General features: G+C 38.9%; 1 protein-coding gene across 4 annotated transcripts in view; it reads left to right on the top strand.

Annotated features, from left to right (window-relative positions):
* Positions 1-20270, top strand: part of LOC143145921 (uncharacterized) — an 827424-nt gene that overhangs the window by 418082 nt on the left and 389072 nt on the right. For all 4 annotated transcript variants that reach the window (XM_076309758.1, XM_076309757.1, XM_076309759.1 and 1 more), the window contains one exon: positions 18449-18707. In XM_076309758.1, the coding sequence (XP_076165873.1) occupies positions 18449-18707 (259 nt within the window). The remainder of the gene's footprint in view (positions 1-18448; positions 18708-20270) is intronic.

The following is a 20270-nucleotide window of genomic DNA, read 5'->3' as shown; positions in this document are numbered from 1 at the left end:
CGCGTTATCGATCGTAAAATGTTCCGGCGGCGAAGCCCTGGCCACATGATTTAATTTCGCGTAATACCGCTTCGGGCGTTGCTTTTCACGATATCGCAATTAGAGGACTTTCCTACAAACGCGGAAGGGAGCGGGACGGTACCAGCGGGAGGGTGGTCGTGGCTGGGGGTTGGAGAGAGGGTTGGTTTCGCGCTGGAGAGAGCGAAAGATACGGTTAATATCGGATCGGGGCGTGTTGCGTGTATCGTTAATTACAAAACGGAATATATATCAACGGGGAAACGTAACGCGAACACAATTAATTCCGTGTTCGATGATCACCGAGGTAAAAATCTGTTTGAATTATGCGCGCCGAATATCTTCGCGAATTGTCGCTGGCTTGTCGATACGTCCCCCCCCTGACCTCCCTCTCTTCAATTTCGTACCGTTCGTCTCGAACTTTCCGTCAAATATACAATACAACGAATGTTGTGCAATTATCATCGTACGATAATTAAACGCTGAAATATTTATTCAATTTAATTAATTCACTGCCCGAGCAGATGTCCATCGATTGATGACGTTGAACGAGGAGTTACAAAGTGGGGGTAATATATGAGATATTTTTATTTTCTTTTTTTTTTTTTATTAACCAACGAACGACGTATCGGGGGAGAAGTGATTCTGTTTGAAGAACGAATCGCTCGGTTCTCAGGGGAATCGTTCACGTCGATATCCGTGGAAAGATTACGATAATAGGTCAATGGTTAAATGTTGCGGTCGTGGCGGCGCAAATTGCGAAACGCGCAAACGGTGGACCGGAACGATACGAATTCCTCGACAACATTTCTTCGTGGTTACATTTTCAACGTAATTCCGTGAGTGCTCGTGACGTCCGGGTGCTCGAGATTTATTTTTTTACATCGGTTCGATTTCGAGAAGCCACCCCCAGGAATTATAGGTCAGGTTTCGAGTAGAAACGGTTACTTCGAGATTGTCGACAGGGAAGCAACCGATGTCAATTTTTCAGTTAACGAACAAAGTATCGAAACACGAGACACTTCGTGTAACGATATTGCTTCTGAATATTTTTATTTCAATTCCAACGAATACTCTCTCGTTCGCTTGCGTCACTCTTGTATGTTTTTCAATTTCTCTATTCTTTTTCTCGGAAGTAATCATTGGGTTTGGAAAGTCGTTTCGTTTTTTTTTTTTTTGAGAAAATGAAACACGATTTTTTTTAGAACGTATAAATATTTTATTAACACTAGGTTTACGAGACACGTCATTTTGACGTATTTTTATCGATGAGGAAAATTACGAGTATCGTTTACATTTTTCTTCGGTCACTTTTATCGAATTTTATCCATTTAACGAGACAAGCATGTATCGAAATTCATTTTCTTCGAAGCTTTCCAATTTTATAATTCTCTATACGGATATTCTCATTATCTATACACTATATTCTCTATTCTTTACAATTCTAATTCTCTATTCGAATACCTATTTTTTCTCGATACGCGCCAATTAAACGCAAGAAGTATCCGTAAACCTAGTGTCAAATTACATATTCTCAATTTTGGAAAACGAAATGACTTTCCAAACAACCGAATATTCTACGTTAATATTTCTTTTGCAATGTCTGCGGAACAGAACACGATTCCCAAAAAAATCACCACCAAATGGAACTGGATTAATCTTTCGAGTATTCGTCTTCCACCCTTTCTTTTTATCGCATAAATTACAACTCCTGGACATTTAAGGGAGCAACTCGGATACACGTTTGTGTATACAAGAGGGAAACAATCGATAGGGGGAGAGAAATAGAAGAAAAACATAGAAAGGATACTGGATTCTTACTGCTGTAATGGGTAAAATCGCTCGAGGGGGTTGCAGACCGGTAAAAGGGGGTGGAACCATTGTAATTACGCGATCTTCGCTCGAGCAGCTAGGAGAAAGAACCATGACGAGGGATGACGATTTGCGAGGAAGGGGTGAAGGGGAAAGGGAGGCGCGATACTGGACAAATCTTTCAATCGATTCCACGAGAACATTTATCTGCGTCCGTAGCTACTACACCGAGGGTGGCGATTTAAGTATTCTCTCGAATAATAATGCAATCGTGTTCTCTGGTGAAACAATATTTTTTTGAACACTGCTCTGGCTGTACGATGCGTTAAAAATCGTTCGATGTTAGGTACAGAATATTTTGTGTCGTTCTAGTGGACAAATTTAAGAGAATTGAGTACAATCTGTTATTTACAGATTTATTAGGACTATGTCGAGGGTGGCGATTTAAGTATTCTCTCGAATAATAATGCAATCGTGTTCTCTGGTGAAAGAATATTTTTTTGAACACTGCTCTGGCTGTACGATGCGTTAAAAATCGTTCGATGTTAAGCATAGAATATTTTGTGTCATTCTAGTGGACAAATTTAAGAGAATTGAGTACAATCTGTTATTTACAGATTTATTAGGACTATGTCGATGAAACAAATAAATCTGTTATTTAGTTTATTTATAAACTATTTACAGGGAAAAGATAAGTAGAAGTGTTGTTTAGTTACGGTTTATTAAGGATTTGGTTCATCGTGGACAAATTTAAGAGAATTGAGTACAATCTGTTATTTACAGATTTATTAGGACTATGTCGATGAAAAAAATAAATCTGTTATTTAGTTTATTTATAAACTATTTACAGAGAAAAGATACGAAGAAGTGTTGTTTAGTTACAAATTTATTAAGGGTTTGGTACATCGTGGACAAATTTAAGAGAATTGAGTACAATCTGTTATTTAAAGATATATTAGGACTATGTCGATGAAAAAAATAAATCTGTTATTTAGTTTATTTATAAACTATTTACAGAGAAAAGATACGAAGAAGTGTTGTTTAGTTACAAATTTATTAAGGGTTTGGTACATCGTGGACAAATTTAAGAGAATTGAGTACAATCTGTTATTTAAAGATATATTAGGACTATGTCGATGAAAAAAATAAATCTGTTATTTAGTTTATTTATAAACTATTTACAGAGAAAAGATAAGTAGAAGTGTTGTTTAGTTAAGATTTATTAAGGGTTTGGTACATCGTGGAGAAATTTAAGATAATTGTGTACAATCTGTTAATCTGTTATTTACAGATTTATTAGGACTATGTCGATGAAAAAAATAAATCTGTTATTTAGTTTATTTATAAACTATTTACAGAGAAAAGATAAGAAGAAGTGTTATTTATTTATGATTTATTAAGGGTTTGGTACATCTTCGACAAATCGTGGGATATTAAATACTGTTCTAGTAGATCTCTATTGGAAAACATATTACGGTTTAGATTAAATTTAAATGAATTAAATATACTATTTACAGGGCAAAAGTAAGATAAAAATTACAGTTGTTCGCGATTGATATAGAATTTTGATAAACCTCGCGCTTAGGAAAGGTGAGTCAACTATATTGCTTGAATATATTTGTAGAAAGTGTATAAAAAAATGTATCACGTATAGTATGAAAAATATTTCGAACAAAAATTATTCGGTAGCAAGAAGAGCGTGCAATACAAAAATTAGTATTTCACATTGAAATACAAAAGTCACTTTGACTTTTTTAACCATACACAAAATTAGACCGTGCAAATCCTAAAGTGACCAAAAACGAATTAAAAGATGATCAAACCATCCCAAATAAAACAATTAATAATTAAATACTCTCCGAAAAATCCTTCCAACCCTGTCTCCTCTTTACACGAATTTCATACCCCTATCCATAAAAAAACAAAAGAAAACAAACCTGCTTACCGTATTCTACGCTCCTCAGAACACTAAACTCCAACAAATAATCTAAAATTAAATTCATTTGATCGAGTCACAACCGACTCATTCCGTAGAAGGGTGAGAAATGAAATTTACCCTTCCGGTTGAAAATTTAGCAAAACACTTTACGATCGATTCGTGGTAGCGTATTCTTGCCACGAGAAATAGAATAGCGGAAGCATTCTCTCGCGTGTTCGTTCGCGAGAGAATTGTCGTGCTGGCGATAGCAAGTGCAGCTCCATGTATTCGCATTTGCAATCCGACATAGTCCGTTAAAAATCACAGCGACAAGAACTTCACGGGGAAAAATGTCGCGTCGGTGTTCACAGGTGTTCGGTGCGCGCGAAAAGCTGCTGAACAAAGCGCGTACAGAAAATTCTCCGGCTGCGGTGCGGCTGCAATTCGAACGCGACAGTTTTCCAGATATAATTCATCCCGCAACGTTTGTACGTACGCGCCGACGGGGAATCGCGAAACCGTATCCCACGGGATGTTCTGTTCCCGCGATCCGTCGAAAAACAGTGTAACGTTGCCGGTGTCGTCTTTCCCGTGCGCGGAAAATTCGATCGCCGAGGTTATGTTTCCGTGATGAGCGTACCCTCGTCGGGATTGAAATTCTTACAAGTGCGCGCAAATTAATCGACTGGAAATCGAACCAGACTCCGGTTTTCGATATCGCTCCAACCGTATGTGGAAAACCGTTCATTTCCCCGCGATTCCTACGTGTATTATTTTTTTGTATATAGTTGTGTATGTGTATACACGTACGCGTAATAAAGACCTCTAATTATAATAATAACGATGATAATAATGATAATAATAATAATAGCTGTAATAAGAGTAATAATATTAGTAATAATAATAGCGATAATAAGAGTAATAATACTAGTAATAATAATAGCGATAATAAGCGTAATAATAATAGTAATAATAATAGCGATAATAAGAGTAATAATAATAGTAATAATAATAGCGATAATAAGAGTAATAGTAATAGTAATAATAGTAGCGATAATAAGAGTAATAATAATAGTAATAATAATAGCGATAATAAGAGTAATAATAATAGTAATAATAATAGCGATAATAATAATACTACTACTACTACTAATAATAATAATAGTAATGATCATGATGGTGATAATGATAATAATAATAAACCATTTCTTTTCATTTCTTGTAGATAAATAATTAACGATTGATGATAGAAACGGTTGTTATATACAAAAGGGTTTACGTTTCGAACGATTTAACGAAATATCAATCGAAAGAATTATTTTGTCTATGAAGATTGTAGACATATACATATACATACATACGATAATAGTAATAAAGACCTCTAATTATAACAATAACGATGATAATAATGATAATAATAGTAATAGCGATAATAAGAGTAATAGTAATGGTAATAATAATAGCGATAATAATACTACTACTATTACTACTACTAATAATAATAATAATAGTAATGATCATGATGGTGATAATGATGATAATAATAAACTCTGTGCTGTTTTGAAAAAAAAGAAAGCACTGCGAAAGAATAATATTTCTATTCCAAGTTAGAGATTCGAGAAAGTACTTCAGCGATACGTTACATTTTTACTGTTTTTATAAATGGGGAACGAAGTGGAGATAAAAGTAGGTCGAAAGTGTGGAATAAATGTTTTCGTTTCCGAGGAAATCCATTTTGATAATTAGGCGCGCGTGGTACTCGCCACAGCTTGACTAACGTGTCTGATCAGTACTCGTTATTTCTACTCGGGTCGGCATTTGTAAATATTGACGGTGTTTTGCTATTATCTGCTTTAACCGGTTCTAACTAGATAGTAAATAGTAATATCGATGGAAAACAGATAATACTGCGCCACCGTCGATGTTTATAAACACCGGCACAAGTAGAAATAGCGAGTAATGATCGGACCACTGGTCGAACCATACTAAACGCACGCGTACACGATGGATTTCCAAAATCGATCTTCTGGAAACTGAAGCACTGCACGATAGAATTTTATTACGAAATTTCGATCGATCTTAGCATGCAGATTAACTTCCTGGTAATACATCACTGTCCATCTATACAGACACCGATGCAAGTAGAAATAGAAAGCAACGGTCAGACAGTGTGGCCAATCGTAGTGATTGGCATTTCAGATATAATTTTCTTGAAAATTAAATCTCGTCGAGGAAAATGTTATTCCACGTGTTGCATTTATTTTACGCGAAGAATTGCTACGTGACTATCTGTGTCGCGTTTACAAGGCAATTTTAATTTGTCAATGTAAAAATTGTACAAAGTAAGTAATGAAATACAATCTTTGTAGAAAAAATAATTCTTCCGATTGGTATTTTGTTAAATCGTTCAAAATGTAAACCCTTTTGTATATAACAATCGTTTCTATCGTCAATCGTTAATTATTTATCTACAAGAAATGAAAGGAAATGGTTTATTTAAAGAAATTACGATGAAATTGTTTTGCAATAGGTACCCACAGCATAAAAATCAAAGAATTTGTCTATTGGAAACTTTGCTCTGAGTAGTACCGTCATAAAGTTACACCCAAGAAATAAAAAAATACATTTTCAACGATTGATTTCACTCTCTCAAAATGAAACGTCAAAAGAAAACTAGTCTCGTGTTATCGAAGACTCACGCTACATGCACATAAAATTTCGCAATTTGTTGAATTTTTAACTCTTGAGCGTTCCTCGTAAGAAAAAGAAAAAAAAACGTCGATTCACGTTCAATCTGTACACAACCGTAAATTATTCTTGTTTCTTTTCCACGATGTCGATCGATAGATAGAATATGTCACTATAGAACGTTCGGTCAGAACGCAGCCTAAGTTATCGTTTCAAGAAATCGAATATTACTCCGCGAGAGATTTACGAGCGTCGACCTAACCGAGTGTTTTTCATATCATTCGAATATCCCGCGCTTTGACACTAAAACTCCCAAAGGGATCACTGAATCCGTATCAAATTCCTTTTCAAAGTTCCTCGACTGTTAATACCTTCTGCAATATTCCTGGACAATTATCAAACTAGAAAACAAAATAAATCTTTAAATTATCTAGAAAAGAAAATAAATCTTTAAATTATCTAGAAAAGAAAATAAATCTTTAAATTATCTAGAAAAGAAAATAAATCTTTAAATTATCTAGAAAAGAAAATAAATCTTTAAATCTATCCTTTCCCCTTCTATAGGGTTGCTCGGAAAGTCCTTTCATTTATTTTTTTTTTTCAAAACGAAACACGATTGTTTCACAGCGTACAAACATTTCATTAAATTACATATTCCCCATTTGGTAAAACGAAATTACTCTCCGAGCAACCACTTCGAAATACTTTGTAAGAATACGTACGAAATCCGTTGAAAACAGATACGTTCACCGTCGGTGGTTTCAGTGTTAAAATGATCCACGTTCCCTCTCCGCGCCTCGCGCCCTTTAATTCGTTCTGTCGCGTTTCGTTCAGCCGCAACGCGCGACTGTTTAACTTTACACGGAACGTCCATAGTCGAGCGTACGCGCGAACACAACCCGCTCGAATTCAGAGGGGCGGTGTCGCGCCGGGTCGCGTCGCGTCGAGTCGCGTCGGTCACCGCAAAAATATAAATGTTCCCGGGGGCACGTAGGGGGTGGAGGGGGCACACACGGTGAAATCACGTGGCGTGTATCTTTTTTTCGCCGGCACCCACCCGTGGCCGGCGTTAATGGACCCGGGCGCAACGACAAAACGCACTTTACGCGCGTCAGAAAAATGAGGGAACACGGGCGCGTGTCGCGTCATGACGTTGCTCGGATACTTTGTAAACAATGTGTCCAGCACGCGCGCCGGCTCGTACCCGGTTACAAACTGGATACGGCCATTTCGCGGCAATAATTCATCGCCGTGGAACATTTATGCGCGCTGGCGCGCGTCGTGCCCTCTTCGTCCCTCATCTGGCCCCCTACTTCTTTTCTTTCTCGTCGTACGTGTGAGCCCGCGAAACACCCTCGTGTCTCGCACAGTTTGAAAAATGTCGAATCGTCTCGGTTTCGATCCGAGAATGAAGTCACGTATAAGAAATAAAAAAATGGAGAATCTTCCAGGATCGATTTCACTCTCTGTTTTTTTTTTGTGTGTGAATCGAGATTTCACTCTCGTCTTCGGCAATCCTCTTCCGGCTCTATTTTTCGAATCTTCCTCTCTTCGATTTTACCGATGAGAAACGATATCCCTTTTATCGTATTTTTTCTCCCTTTGTCCGTCTCTATCTATTTCTCTTTCTCTCTCGAGTGAGTTTTTTCTCACTGTCTTGTTTTTCTTCCTTTTATTTCTTTTTTTTTTGTATTTTTCTTTTTTGTTTTTGGCGTTGTCCTCTCACGTTCGGACAGATATACGATCGCGGGTACGCGAGCGTCGGTCTTCGAACGGAATTTGGGAAAATCGAAACGCGAGTAGGAGTGGGAGGGGGTGGGGGTGGTTGACGCGTTTTATTCGAAGGGATGAATTACGGTCGCGTCGTTTTGAGTCCGCTTGTACCGAGGGTTTTTAGTTTTAGTACGACGCTCTCGGGATGCTTACTGCGGCCACGGAACGATTCTACAGGGTGTATCGTAAAATGTGGTCGTGACTGTGGCGGCGGATTCGGCGTGGAACTGCGATAAAAATGTTTTATGTAAATGTTCCTGCGATCCGACATCGCTCGATACGTTCTGAGATTATGTCTCGGGTCGTTCCGTATGTTTTCGAATGTTTCGGTTGAATGATATTCGAGGGGACGTGTACGCTGTTTGGACGAATCGTGGAATTTCTGTTTATGGATGATCTTTTTGTAAAAAAAAACAATTAGGCTCGAAATGCTTGCCGGAGAATAAACGAATGTTTTGGTATACCGAGTAGATCTGATTTGTCGTTTCTTCAATGTTTATGCGAACGTAATAAAATTATAAACGTATTCGTCTTGCCTCTTATCATCTTCGTCTATTAGATCGAAGCAAAACATTCATGAATAATTTTGCAAAGGTATTATCTGACGAAAGAATAACATACAGAACCTATTGTATTTCATTGTCCAGGCGATAAACTGAAACAAATCGATCGAAGAAATGTATTCTAACGTTTTCGTAAGAATCGGGCAATTTATTTCGCATCTCGATTCTAGTCCTTAGGTATTCGAGCACTGATTCTTTTATGCGTTTGACAATATCAGTTTTTCTTCGGATATTTTCCAGATCTTCGTGAATATTGACGTCCAAGAATCTTAGTTTATAAGGAGGTAGTAATAATTCTAAAATAATTTCTGGGTACAGTGATTCTGATGACTGCTAATGTTAGACGTGGATCACGTCAGTAATTGGAGGTCCTTTACAACGTCTGTTCAAGTGTCCATCGGTTCGTTCGTGAATCTAAATCAGCTTACCAGGTGAAATTAACACAAGGAAAAATACTCAAGGAACAGAATCATCTACCATCACCCTAGTGTATTCGTATTCATGTATCCGAACAATTGCCCCAAGAAACCATTTTCAATCTTAAATTGTAGATATCTGATCACAATCTGCCCTACGCATTGGAAGTTTCAGTTCATTAACCTAAGGACACTGACACAATTTTCCAAGCACAAGGGTATCGATGACTTCTCAATGTTCCAGATAGACTACTTATCAGAGTAGGCACACTTACCAGAGAGTAGACCACTTATCAGAGTAGGTATACTTATCAGAGTAGGCACACTTACCAGAGATTAGACCACTTATCAGAGTAGGCATACTTATCAAAAAGTAGACCACTTATCAGAGTAGGTACACTTATCAGAGTAGGCACACTTACCAGAGATTAGACCACTTATCAGAGTAGGCACACTTACCAGAGAGTAGACCACTTATCAGAGTAGGTTTCAACGTCTTCTCAAGTGTTCAACAGTCCATCCATAAGTCTAAAACAGCTCACCAGGTAAAATCAATACAAAAGAAAGAACATTCGTTAAAAAACTCAAGAACCAACATCTTCCGTCATCGCACAGTCCCCGTATCCACTTATCCGAGCAACTGTCAATCCTCACGTGTATACATCTGATCACAGTTCGCTTGGTGTGTCTCACGAATCAATGAACCGATTCACAAAGACGTTGAAACGATTGTCGAAACACGAGACGAAAGAATTTTGGTATTAATCGTCCCGATGTGTTCGTTAGGTACCGGATCCTCAATGTTCGACACGGATCGCGACACTTGTCAGTGTGCGGCCCCGTCGTCTGTCCGACGGTCGGTCCGTGAATCGAAATTCGCTCACCAGGTGAAATTAACGCCGGAAAAAGGGCTCACGGTGGAAAATCGACGGTCGAGGACGAGAGCATCCCTGCGAAGGGCTCTCGCCCATTGTTAGCCCCCGTCGTTTGGTCGGGAGTCATTAAAGCGAATATTACGGTAATACGGGGAAATTGTGGACGCCGGCTAGGCAGACGCAGAAGAGAGCAGACGAAAACGACGACGATGCTCCGGCGTTTGTTCGCCGCGAGCGAAGAGCCGGGAGACCGTAAATTTTCCAGCGACGAGCGATTGCCGGCTACGCGTCGAATACACAAAGCTAGATCGCGTAACAACACCCGCTCTCTCTCCCTCTGACTCTCTTTCTCTCTCTTTTTCTCTCTGTGTCTACTGTCTCTCTCTCTCTCTCTCGTTTTCTGCTTCCTTCCTCCCCGCAGGGCCTCTGTTCTTTCCCCACGTGCAAGTATTTTCCCGCGTCCGTCCGTCCGTCCGTCGTTTAGCGAACGCCGGAACAAAGCAGATTGCTCTCGGCCCGCATTAAGTTTCGCCCGCTCCTCGTCCGGCAGCTTAATGACTTATCTGACGGGAAAATAGCGTGAAAGTGGATTATTCAAATTCTTCGTTGCGTATTACTATGCATGGAAAATTATCAGCAGGAGTTCCGACGCCGCGGAGAGTTTGATTACGTTTTGAACGAGCCTTTTTCCACGAACCACCGCGGTTCTTTGTTAAGCGGTGATCCCAAGATAGGAGTCTCGTGTTTCAAGGTTGGCGGTGATCGATGATTTGGTAAATCAAGTTTCGCGCAAGTTGGATTTCGATAAGTGTCCTTTCTCATCTGGTAGGTGATCTGACCAAGTGGAAGTCTTGTGTCTTGATGTTAACAGTGGTTGATTTGGAAAATCAAGTCTTTTGTAAGTTGGTATCACAAGGAATAGTTGGATAGGTGTTTGTTTGATTTTTCTAGGTATCTTTCCTTATCTGGTAGGTGATGTAACCAAGTTGAAGTCTTATGTCCTGATGTTAACAGTGGTTAATTTAGAAAATCAAACCTTTTGTAAATTGGTATCACAAGGAATAGTTGGTTAGGTATTTATTTGATTTTTCTAGGTATCTTTCCTGATTTGGTAAGTGATCTGACAAAGTGAAAGTCTTATGTCCTGATATATGTCCAGTGATTGATTTGGAAAATCAAGTTTTTCGTAAGATGATATCATGAGGGATACTTGAGAGAGACATTTGGGAGCTATAAATATCTTTTTTTGATCCAGTAGCAGATTTGGTCAGCTAGGAATCTTATGTTTTAAGGTTACCGATAAATGATTTGGAAATCAAGTTTTCATAAGTTAACACTGCGGAGTATACTTGGACAGACATTTGTTTGATTTAGGTAAATGCTTCCTTTATTCCGATACTTTATGAGTTTTTAACTATCGAGACCAGCTGTGAGGAACTTGCGTAACTTCCGCTGTTAACCATCGTTGATCATTAAGAGAACTATAAAGACTATTAATTCCTCAGACGCTTACGTTAAAAAACGCAAGGGAGCTGCGAATTGGTAAATTAATTTGGTGCTATCCTCTTTTGAATATTCAGATGGATAGACGCAATAGTTATGTTCTTAGAAGAAAAGAGCGTAAGTATTTAACGAAACTTAGTAAATTTAAATGATACAGCAAAAAAAATCTTTTAATGCAGCAAAAAAGTTGTTTTCAAGTCTTCAATACAAGTACAAATCACTAAAAAACATATATGTCGAATATTATTGATTACTCGGTAAAATCTCATTACTATCTCTTGTATACTACTATACTATGTTTCTTCAAACATACATTCGTTACAGGTAGAAATCTAAAAAATATTTTCAAACCGGATCAAACGTTACCCAACCGAAACTCTTAACTGAACTCTTCCTTCGTCATCTCCAACAAAGAGAAACATTAAATGTAATCCTCAATTTCCATCAACACGAATTCATAACAAAACCCCTGACCTCGCTGCAAAGTCTTGGTACATTTTTTAATAACTTTCCCACAATAAAAATCCAAAAAGTCTCTATTCCAAAATCACGACAAATGTCTCACACGGACAACAATCACTCGTCCAATACCTACCCCGATTCGTTCCCTCCCCGAATCATCGAAAACACACTATCCTCGTCAAACTCACCGTAACAACCTCTATCCTCTTTTTACATCCATCTTGAAATCGTTCGAGAAATAAATTCTTCGCGCTTCCGAGCGTCGCGTCTCGCGAAATCGAAATACGAAATCCTTTCGTTCGGGATTCCACGAGTCCTTGGGTAATTTAGCAAACACGCGAAATCGATTTTCGAGGGGGAGGTTACAAGATGGTGGAGGTGCCCGTATTTACGTTACAGTCGAGGAAATCTGCGTCACGAGCGTGTATCCGTGTATCGATGGACGCGAGCGCGCGCGCACACCGGAAACAGGTACACACAGGGACACCGTTGGCTGCGTATCCGCATTGTTATGGCCACATTTCCGGTTGTTTGTCCCGGTTGGAGACGGTCCCCTGGCATCTCCTCGTCAGCCGTGTGTCGTGGTTCCGTATTTCATGATACTTGGGTGGCTCGTGCACTTTTCAAACTCCCGTCAACACGCTCGTAAAGCTGTCTTATCGCGCTGACAACGCTGGAAACCATCTCCAGGCATTCGGTGGAACACAACGACTCACAATGGCGTGGTGGGGAGGGACCGGGCACACGGTTACTCGAATTTCGAGCGTCGTAAATAATCGACGATCGTCGGTGGTCGGGTTCGTTCGGAGACATTGAATCGAAGAACGCTGATTAATGTCCTGGAAATGGGGGCTGGATCGCGCGGCGGTATTTCGACTTCCTGCCCGATCGGTTTTGGCAGCGTTTGTGGTTTTCGGTAGCGGTGGTGGGGTGGACGTTTTTCGATCGACAAGAATGGGATTCTGGAATCCACGCGAAACACTTTGATGCATAACTTCTATATACAGCGTTTTCGCGGTTTCATTGAAATCGAACAAACGCGTTAATGTCTATCGGTTTTCCCAGGTATTTCGAGTGCTCGTTGCTGATATACTTGGTTCGCGTTACGAGGAGGTATTTTGCTTTTGGAATTGGAAATAAAAATTGCGCGTTGGTATGGATTCTTGGGATTGGAAAGGAGAACAATTGGGGAGGGATGTAACGGGGAGTGGTGAGTCTTCGTTTTGGAGCACACGCTTGTATTTTTCTTGATAATTTATTCGAACGCTCGTGTATTTCTAGATAATTTATTCTTTTGGTAATTATTGTGTTTTTTGGTTAGTAAGTTGATGTTCGAGTATTGTATGAATTTCGGGGTAATAGTTACAGGGAAACGTATTGTTTTATCAAATTCTTGAAACTGGTTTTGCAATAGTCGTGTGAAGAGTGTTTATGTTTGTTACACTGTTCTGCGTGTGTTAAACGAACAGCTTCTGATAGACATTAAAAATTCTCTTTCGAAAGATTTGTAGAAACGAGAAATGGTTAATTTATGATCACGCGGAGAGACAGAATACCTAAGAACGGCCAACAAATAATGAGCAACACCGGGAAAGAATATTTAATTACAAAGAGTTGATAATGCCTGTGTGTTCCGGAAAATTGCAAGGGTTCACTTGCTGAATGTTGGATCGAGAATCACTCGTTTTCGATTGAACATAAAGATGGCTACTTTGTGGATGATTAATATTTTTGGTGTGTTTTAGATTCTAAAATAATTGACAGAAGGTAGTATATCAAAATACTTCTCTTTTTTGAAAAAGATTTCTTCAAATTTTTACAAATACATTTCTACAAGTAATCAGGGAAAGCAATAACTCCAAAAAGTATCCATCGTCACGAACTAATTTTGCTAAACATTGATTCAGGTATTAAAGTGACAATACAAACCTTACATAAGAAATAGTAATGAAATTATATTTAGAAAAGAATTATCATTTCTTTTTCAATAGTGATCAAGAGATCTTCAAACTTGTATCTCTCTAAATTTCCTCAATCACAATCCCTGTTCGTACATGTCAAACTGAAAAGTATAAAAAATAATGAAAATACACCTAAATACAAAAGAGAATTAAGTTTTCCTCTTACTGAAATCACCTCAAAAAAAATTGTCTAACTTCGAACTAATATTTCTCTAAATTTCCTCGATAACAATCCTTCTTCGTGTCAAATTTAAAAGTATAAAAAATAATGAAAATACACCTAACTACAAAAGAATATTGAGTTCCCTCTTATTGAAATCACCTCAAAAAAAAATTGTCTAACTTCGAACTAATATCTCTCGAAATTTCCTTAATAACAATCCTTCTTCGTGTCAAATTTAAAAAATAATGAAGACACACCTAAATACAAAAGAAAATTGAGTTCCCTCTTATTAAAATCACTTTAAAAAAATTGTCTCACTTCGAACTAATATCTCTCGAAATTTCCTCGATCAAAATCCATACCTACAGTTCCCAAAATGAAAAACAAGAACACGCCGAACCTTATAAAATACCTCGACGAGAGCAAATCGGTATCAGGAGGGGACTGACGCGCGACTCTGTTGGTCACGTGGCGCGCAATGTTATCGACGCAAGTCCCGTTCGCCCCGAAGTTAAATCGAACTACCACGCGCCGGAGAAAGTAAGTTTCCAATTTGACTTTCACCCGTGGAACTTGGAAGTCCTCCCGTGCTTCCGGCAGACAGGCAGGGCGATTACGGGTAATGGATTTCCGTAGGATCTCTCGCAACTCGGCCGGCACGTCGTGGGACATAGATGTCGGTCCCGATACACGCGGCTCGGTCAAGGGCGAAAATCCCGCTCTGGATAAATCCACGGGGGGCTCCCTGGACGCCTGGAAGAGGACCGATAAACACGCCGGCGACTCTCACGAGCTTGCGACCTCTTACCCGGAGCTTTTTACGGCCCACTTTTACCGCTCGCGTATGTTTTACGACCGCTGGTTGCATTTTACTTGGCTCCCTCTCGTTCGACGTGGTGGGGGGTGGGTGGGGGTTCTCCTTTTCTATTCTTTCTTTTTTCTTCTTTCTTTTATTCACGGTTTCCTTATCGCGGACACGGTTGCGCGTAATTAAATACGAAGCACGTTCCTTGTAAACGAACGCATCGAGAGGAGTAACGTCGAAACGAGGTACGACGATCGCTCGTTTTTAAGACTTGTTTCGTTTAATGAGCGACGGGGCTTCGTTATTAGCGGGACATGTCTCGAGAATGGATTCGGTACAGAAATGTCCGGTTTTATTCGATCTTGTTCCCGAGTTATAGCCGATTTAGCGTTTCATCGCATCGTATGTACGGAATCGTTACCGGAACTACTCGGAGGGACCATTTTTACATTTTGGTCGTAGTCTGTGGACGTGTAATTAGAAATTCACGAAGAGGAAGATAGGGTATAGTCAATTGGCGAAACAATTTTGAATAATGGGAAAGTTTTATCGGTTGAAAAAGGAACGGTACTGTTTTTTGCATTACGTTCGATAACCAAGAGAAATAAAATAAAATTCATGGTATTAGATAATTTTAGGGAATTCGTGTACATGGAAAATACTTTATTTGTTATTAGATGATATTAGAGGTAATTTGATATTAGAGGTAACTAATTATTTGATGTTAGTTTACACTGTATTTTATGTTTCTTTGTTACTTGAGACAATCTATTATTGTACTTCCAATAAAATTCTTCAAATAATTACAGTTGCAATTTCGGTCGAAAATTTTAAATAACCATGTTTTTATCAGAATCCTCAAAATACTTAAAGTATAAACATAAAACTATTTTTTCATCCTTCGTAAATATTTATGTTCTGCAATTTGATTGTTCTAATGGATATTTCTACTCTGATAATTCTTAATCATTTTTCCTCGTTTAGTGACAGATAACTAAATAACAACATATTATACATCGAACTTGAAACTTGTTCATTCTTCGTAAATTTTCATATTTTCTAATTCAATTACTCCGATTATTCTTCGTAAATTTTCACGTTTTCTATTTCAATTACTCCTATTGATATTTCTGTCCTGAATATTCTTAATAATTTTCCCTTATAGACAGATAACTAAATAACAACATTCATCGAACTTCAAACATCACTTACTCATTCTTCGTAAATTTTCATATTTTCTAATTCAATTACTCCGATTATTCTTCGTAAATTTTCACGTTTTCCAATTCAATTACTCCGATGGATATTTCTACCGTGAACATTCTTAATCATTTTCCCTCGTTTATAGACCGATAAGTAAATAACCACGTTGATCGAAGTTCGAACGTACGTTCCCTCCTTCTTCCATTTTTCTCGACGAAGGGAACGTTGGCCCTTTATTTTAACGCCGGGCATTACCGTTTTTAGGGAGGCTAGAGCGTTTGACGGCGAATCGAGTGCCGCGACATCGAAATCCTTTTTCGACGCGATTCGGTAAATATTGACGGTCGTGAATTGAAATTTGCATGGGCGTTGAAATTGGCAAAATATTTCTGCTCGTAAAGGAAAGTTCGCAGGGGAGGACCGGTGGAGGGGGAGGGGATACCCAGTGTACAGCGAGAAATGGAAACTTGGCGAGTCGCTTCGACGATAAGGGACGACGTTCTTCTCGTGGGAATATGGCTACCGACCGAGAGAAAGCTGACCCCTTAAAATTTCGTATTACGCGTTTCATCGGTTCGAATACATCCTGAACTTTGTCCCGTGGTACAGATTTTTCGAATTCTTGCTGAATATACGAACAATCTGCATCTGTTCGAACCTCTAGCAGTACGATAAAAGTTTAAAGAGATGCTAATTGTGAAGAATACTGGGGAGATTTAAATGTTTCTTTGGTTGCACAAAATTTAGTGTAAGAAGGCTTAGGGCAATGTGGTTCCTTTGGAACAGATTGTATATTATACATAAATATGTAATTATGTATTATTTGTTTTCTGATGAAGTAATACGAGAAAAGAATACTAGGGAGGATTAAGAAAGGGTTAGAATTTTTATATTCGTATATCATTCGGTAGAAATTCTAGGCTTGAAAATAAAATTCACAATTGTCATCCACTTCTTCTATTTATAAGCTTTGGACAATTCTTTTTTTAGATTTGTACGGTATTACGTTACCCATCATTCGTGTCGATTTCTATTGATATTTTCTATATTAAGAAACGATAATTCTGTGATGCTTTGTGGCGAAGTTTATAGTTTGTGGAAGCACAGTGGTTTCAGGAGAGACGACCTCCATAAACTCCCACATCATGAACATCCAAATGGTCCGAGCACCAAACCCGCAAATACTGACACGTTACGTTTACACAGGAAACTGACAGTTCCAGTTGCGAGTAAATCGGTCCAGATTAATTGTAACCAATTATATTGTTGTTGTTGCTCCTGAAATGATACTTGTTCCAGTTATCTCGAAAAATACAGTTCTGATAAGAGAACAATCCCTTTTGAAGAATGTAAAACGGTTTTCGTTTTAGGTATTCAAGAACGATTGTAGTTACGTATATTCAATTGTGACTAAAATACTCGTTAAAGGAAAATATGGAAGATATGGAAGGAAAGTTACTTTAACTAATTTCTCTTCGCGAAAGTCATTTTGTATAGAATATTAAAGAAAGGTGGGATAAATAGCAAATTAAAAAAAAAGGATACCTATGCTCAAATCAGTGAGTCATTACTTATTGCAAACCGAACACAAAGAATACAAATGTTAAAGTATTATTTAAATAATTTCAAGGAACCTTGTAATCTTTGAATTGAAGTCAGGTTTTAACAACAATATTCTACCTTTCACTCACTCTTACACTTCTTCTCTCATTTGTTTCTACATTCGTTCATCTTTTTCTATATTACTTACGTATTACACAAACTTCAGGCACATAACCTCCAAAATTGAAATTAAATTTGAACAACAGTATCAACTGTATCTCTTACTCACTACTCCACACTGTACACACAAACAATACCCTGCACACCTACTCCATAAATATTTATTTCCCCATGCATCGTCTCTGTTTCCTAACACCTGTGCGATAAAGTTTAAACCAACCAACCTAACCTTCAATCTCGTCAAAGACAAGTATATAGTATACACATTCCCTCGTTCGCTGAAATGGTACGTTGCAAACGTCGCTTGAAATCTTTCGCGAACGATTTTCGAACTCCAATCTCTCGACGTTTTCCAAACGACCTTGAAATTTCGCTTCCTCGGCGCAATATACGAGAAGAAAATGGCGCTCATATTCGGTACAGTTCCCACGCAGGGCTAAGAAGCCCCGTGTTCCATCGGTGATCCAATCAAGCATTCCCCTCTCGGTCGAGATATCGCTGCCCCGATACTCGAGCGAGCGATTTTCGTAAAATCTGATTCTCAACACGATTTGCTCGTTTTTCAGGGTCCGGTCGGGGAAGTGGGCGGCGTCAGGCTGCCGCTGCAGTCATTACATGGGTACGGATCTGTGTTCATGTACTCGGCGTCGACGAGTCCCGGGGGTGGAGGCGGTCAGGGTGGCGGAGGCGGAGGTGAAGTCACCCTCCGCCTCCGCGAACCCGAGGACATTCCCGAAGAAGTTCTTGCACGCCTCGAGGACACCGCCACCCTCTCCATCTCCCTTCAAAGCGATGCAGTTCTGAGGCTCGGGGCGGCTGGCACAGGTAAGTCCCTCCATAAGGGTGTTCCTTCGCCTTTGCTTCGTGCTCGACCACGGGGATGAAATTGAACATCTCGTTGGCGAGGGGGATGGGAGGGGTGGGTGAAGCTCTACGTGGATTCTACGGAGTTCAGTTGTCCCGGACGATTTTTGTCACTGGGAAATCAAAGATTTGCGCGTGGTGTCTATTAATGAAATTTTGATGAAAATTATGCAAATCTGACACATCATTGTGTACAAGGTGTCCGATTTTTATCTGTCCACGTGAATTATTAGGTTCTTCGGAAAGTTGGTTTTTTTTTTGGTGGGAATGAAACACGATTTTTTTAGGGTGTATGAACATTCTATTAGATTATATATTATCCATTTTGGAAAATCAAATGACTTTTTGAACAATTCAATATATGTATAGAAAATCGTGAAATTTAGTTTACGAGGAAAGTCAAAGATTTTCAACCTTCGAAAGGGAGTTAGTAGTAAATCTGACGTTATGTTTAAAACATTTGCGATTATAGTCGTTTGTAGTAATTTATAGACATTTAGAGTCACTCGTAGAGAATATTCGTGGCCTGTCACAATCTGAAAACCAAAAGATTTTCAATTTGTCTTGTCGACAAACCAAAAGATTTTCAATTCTTTTCGTCAAATTGATTATATATAGAAAATCGTCAAATTTAGTGTATGTAAAAAAATCAAAGATTTTCGACTTTTGAAAGTCAGTAAATTAGACGTCACATTTGAAACATTTGCAATTATAATCGCTTATGGTAATTTATAGACATTCGGAGTCACTCGTAGCTAAACATCCACGACCTCTCGTAACGTAGAACCTAAAATTGTAGGTTTTCGACAAATTTAGTACGTTCAAAAAATCGAAAGATCTTTTTCGTCGTTGTATATGAATTCGATAACCGTGAGCAGTTCACCTACGAATTCGATCTCGAACGAAAATTTGCAACGAATCCGGCACGTGTATCATACAAATTTCGATGCCGCGCACGAGGAACTTGTTTCAACGAGTACCAAATCCACTTAAATCCTCTAACCATGGAGTACAGTGCTTTCACCAACGAAATTAGTATGACCCGTTTGAAGTTCTCGTACATTTTGGTACGGCTTTTCGCGAATTTCATGGCGTATAGAGGACAGCAAACCCGATACCCGAGATACGTAGAAAAATAACGAGTTAAATCCTCTCTACGCCCAGCGTGGGTCTTTTATGACCCGGGGATACTTACACCGCTCCAATATACCTCTAATACCACGTCAGAAAATTACAAACAGCGTAACAGAATAACGGATCGTTCGTACGGAATATTTGCGCAAGGTCTAGGTACGGGTCCATTTGGACCCAGGGCGTGATCAAATCAACGATCGTTCATATCGTCGTTGTCGCAACAGTTGAACGTTCGCAACTCTTCCCTTATCCATAATAAAATAACCGATTATTCGTTCGGAATATTTGCGCGAGGTCTAGGTACGGGTCCATTTGGACCCAGGGCGTGATCTCATCAACGATCGTTCATATCAACAGTCGAACGTTCGAAACTCTTCCCTTATCCAACAT

This window comes from Ptiloglossa arizonensis, chromosome 4 (genome assembly GCF_051014685.1).
Source record: "Ptiloglossa arizonensis isolate GNS036 chromosome 4, iyPtiAriz1_principal, whole genome shotgun sequence".
NCBI lineage: Eukaryota > Metazoa > Arthropoda > Insecta > Hymenoptera > Colletidae > Ptiloglossa > Ptiloglossa arizonensis.
Note: the sequence above shows the minus strand (reverse complement) of the source record. Positions and strands in the feature narration are given on the sequence as shown.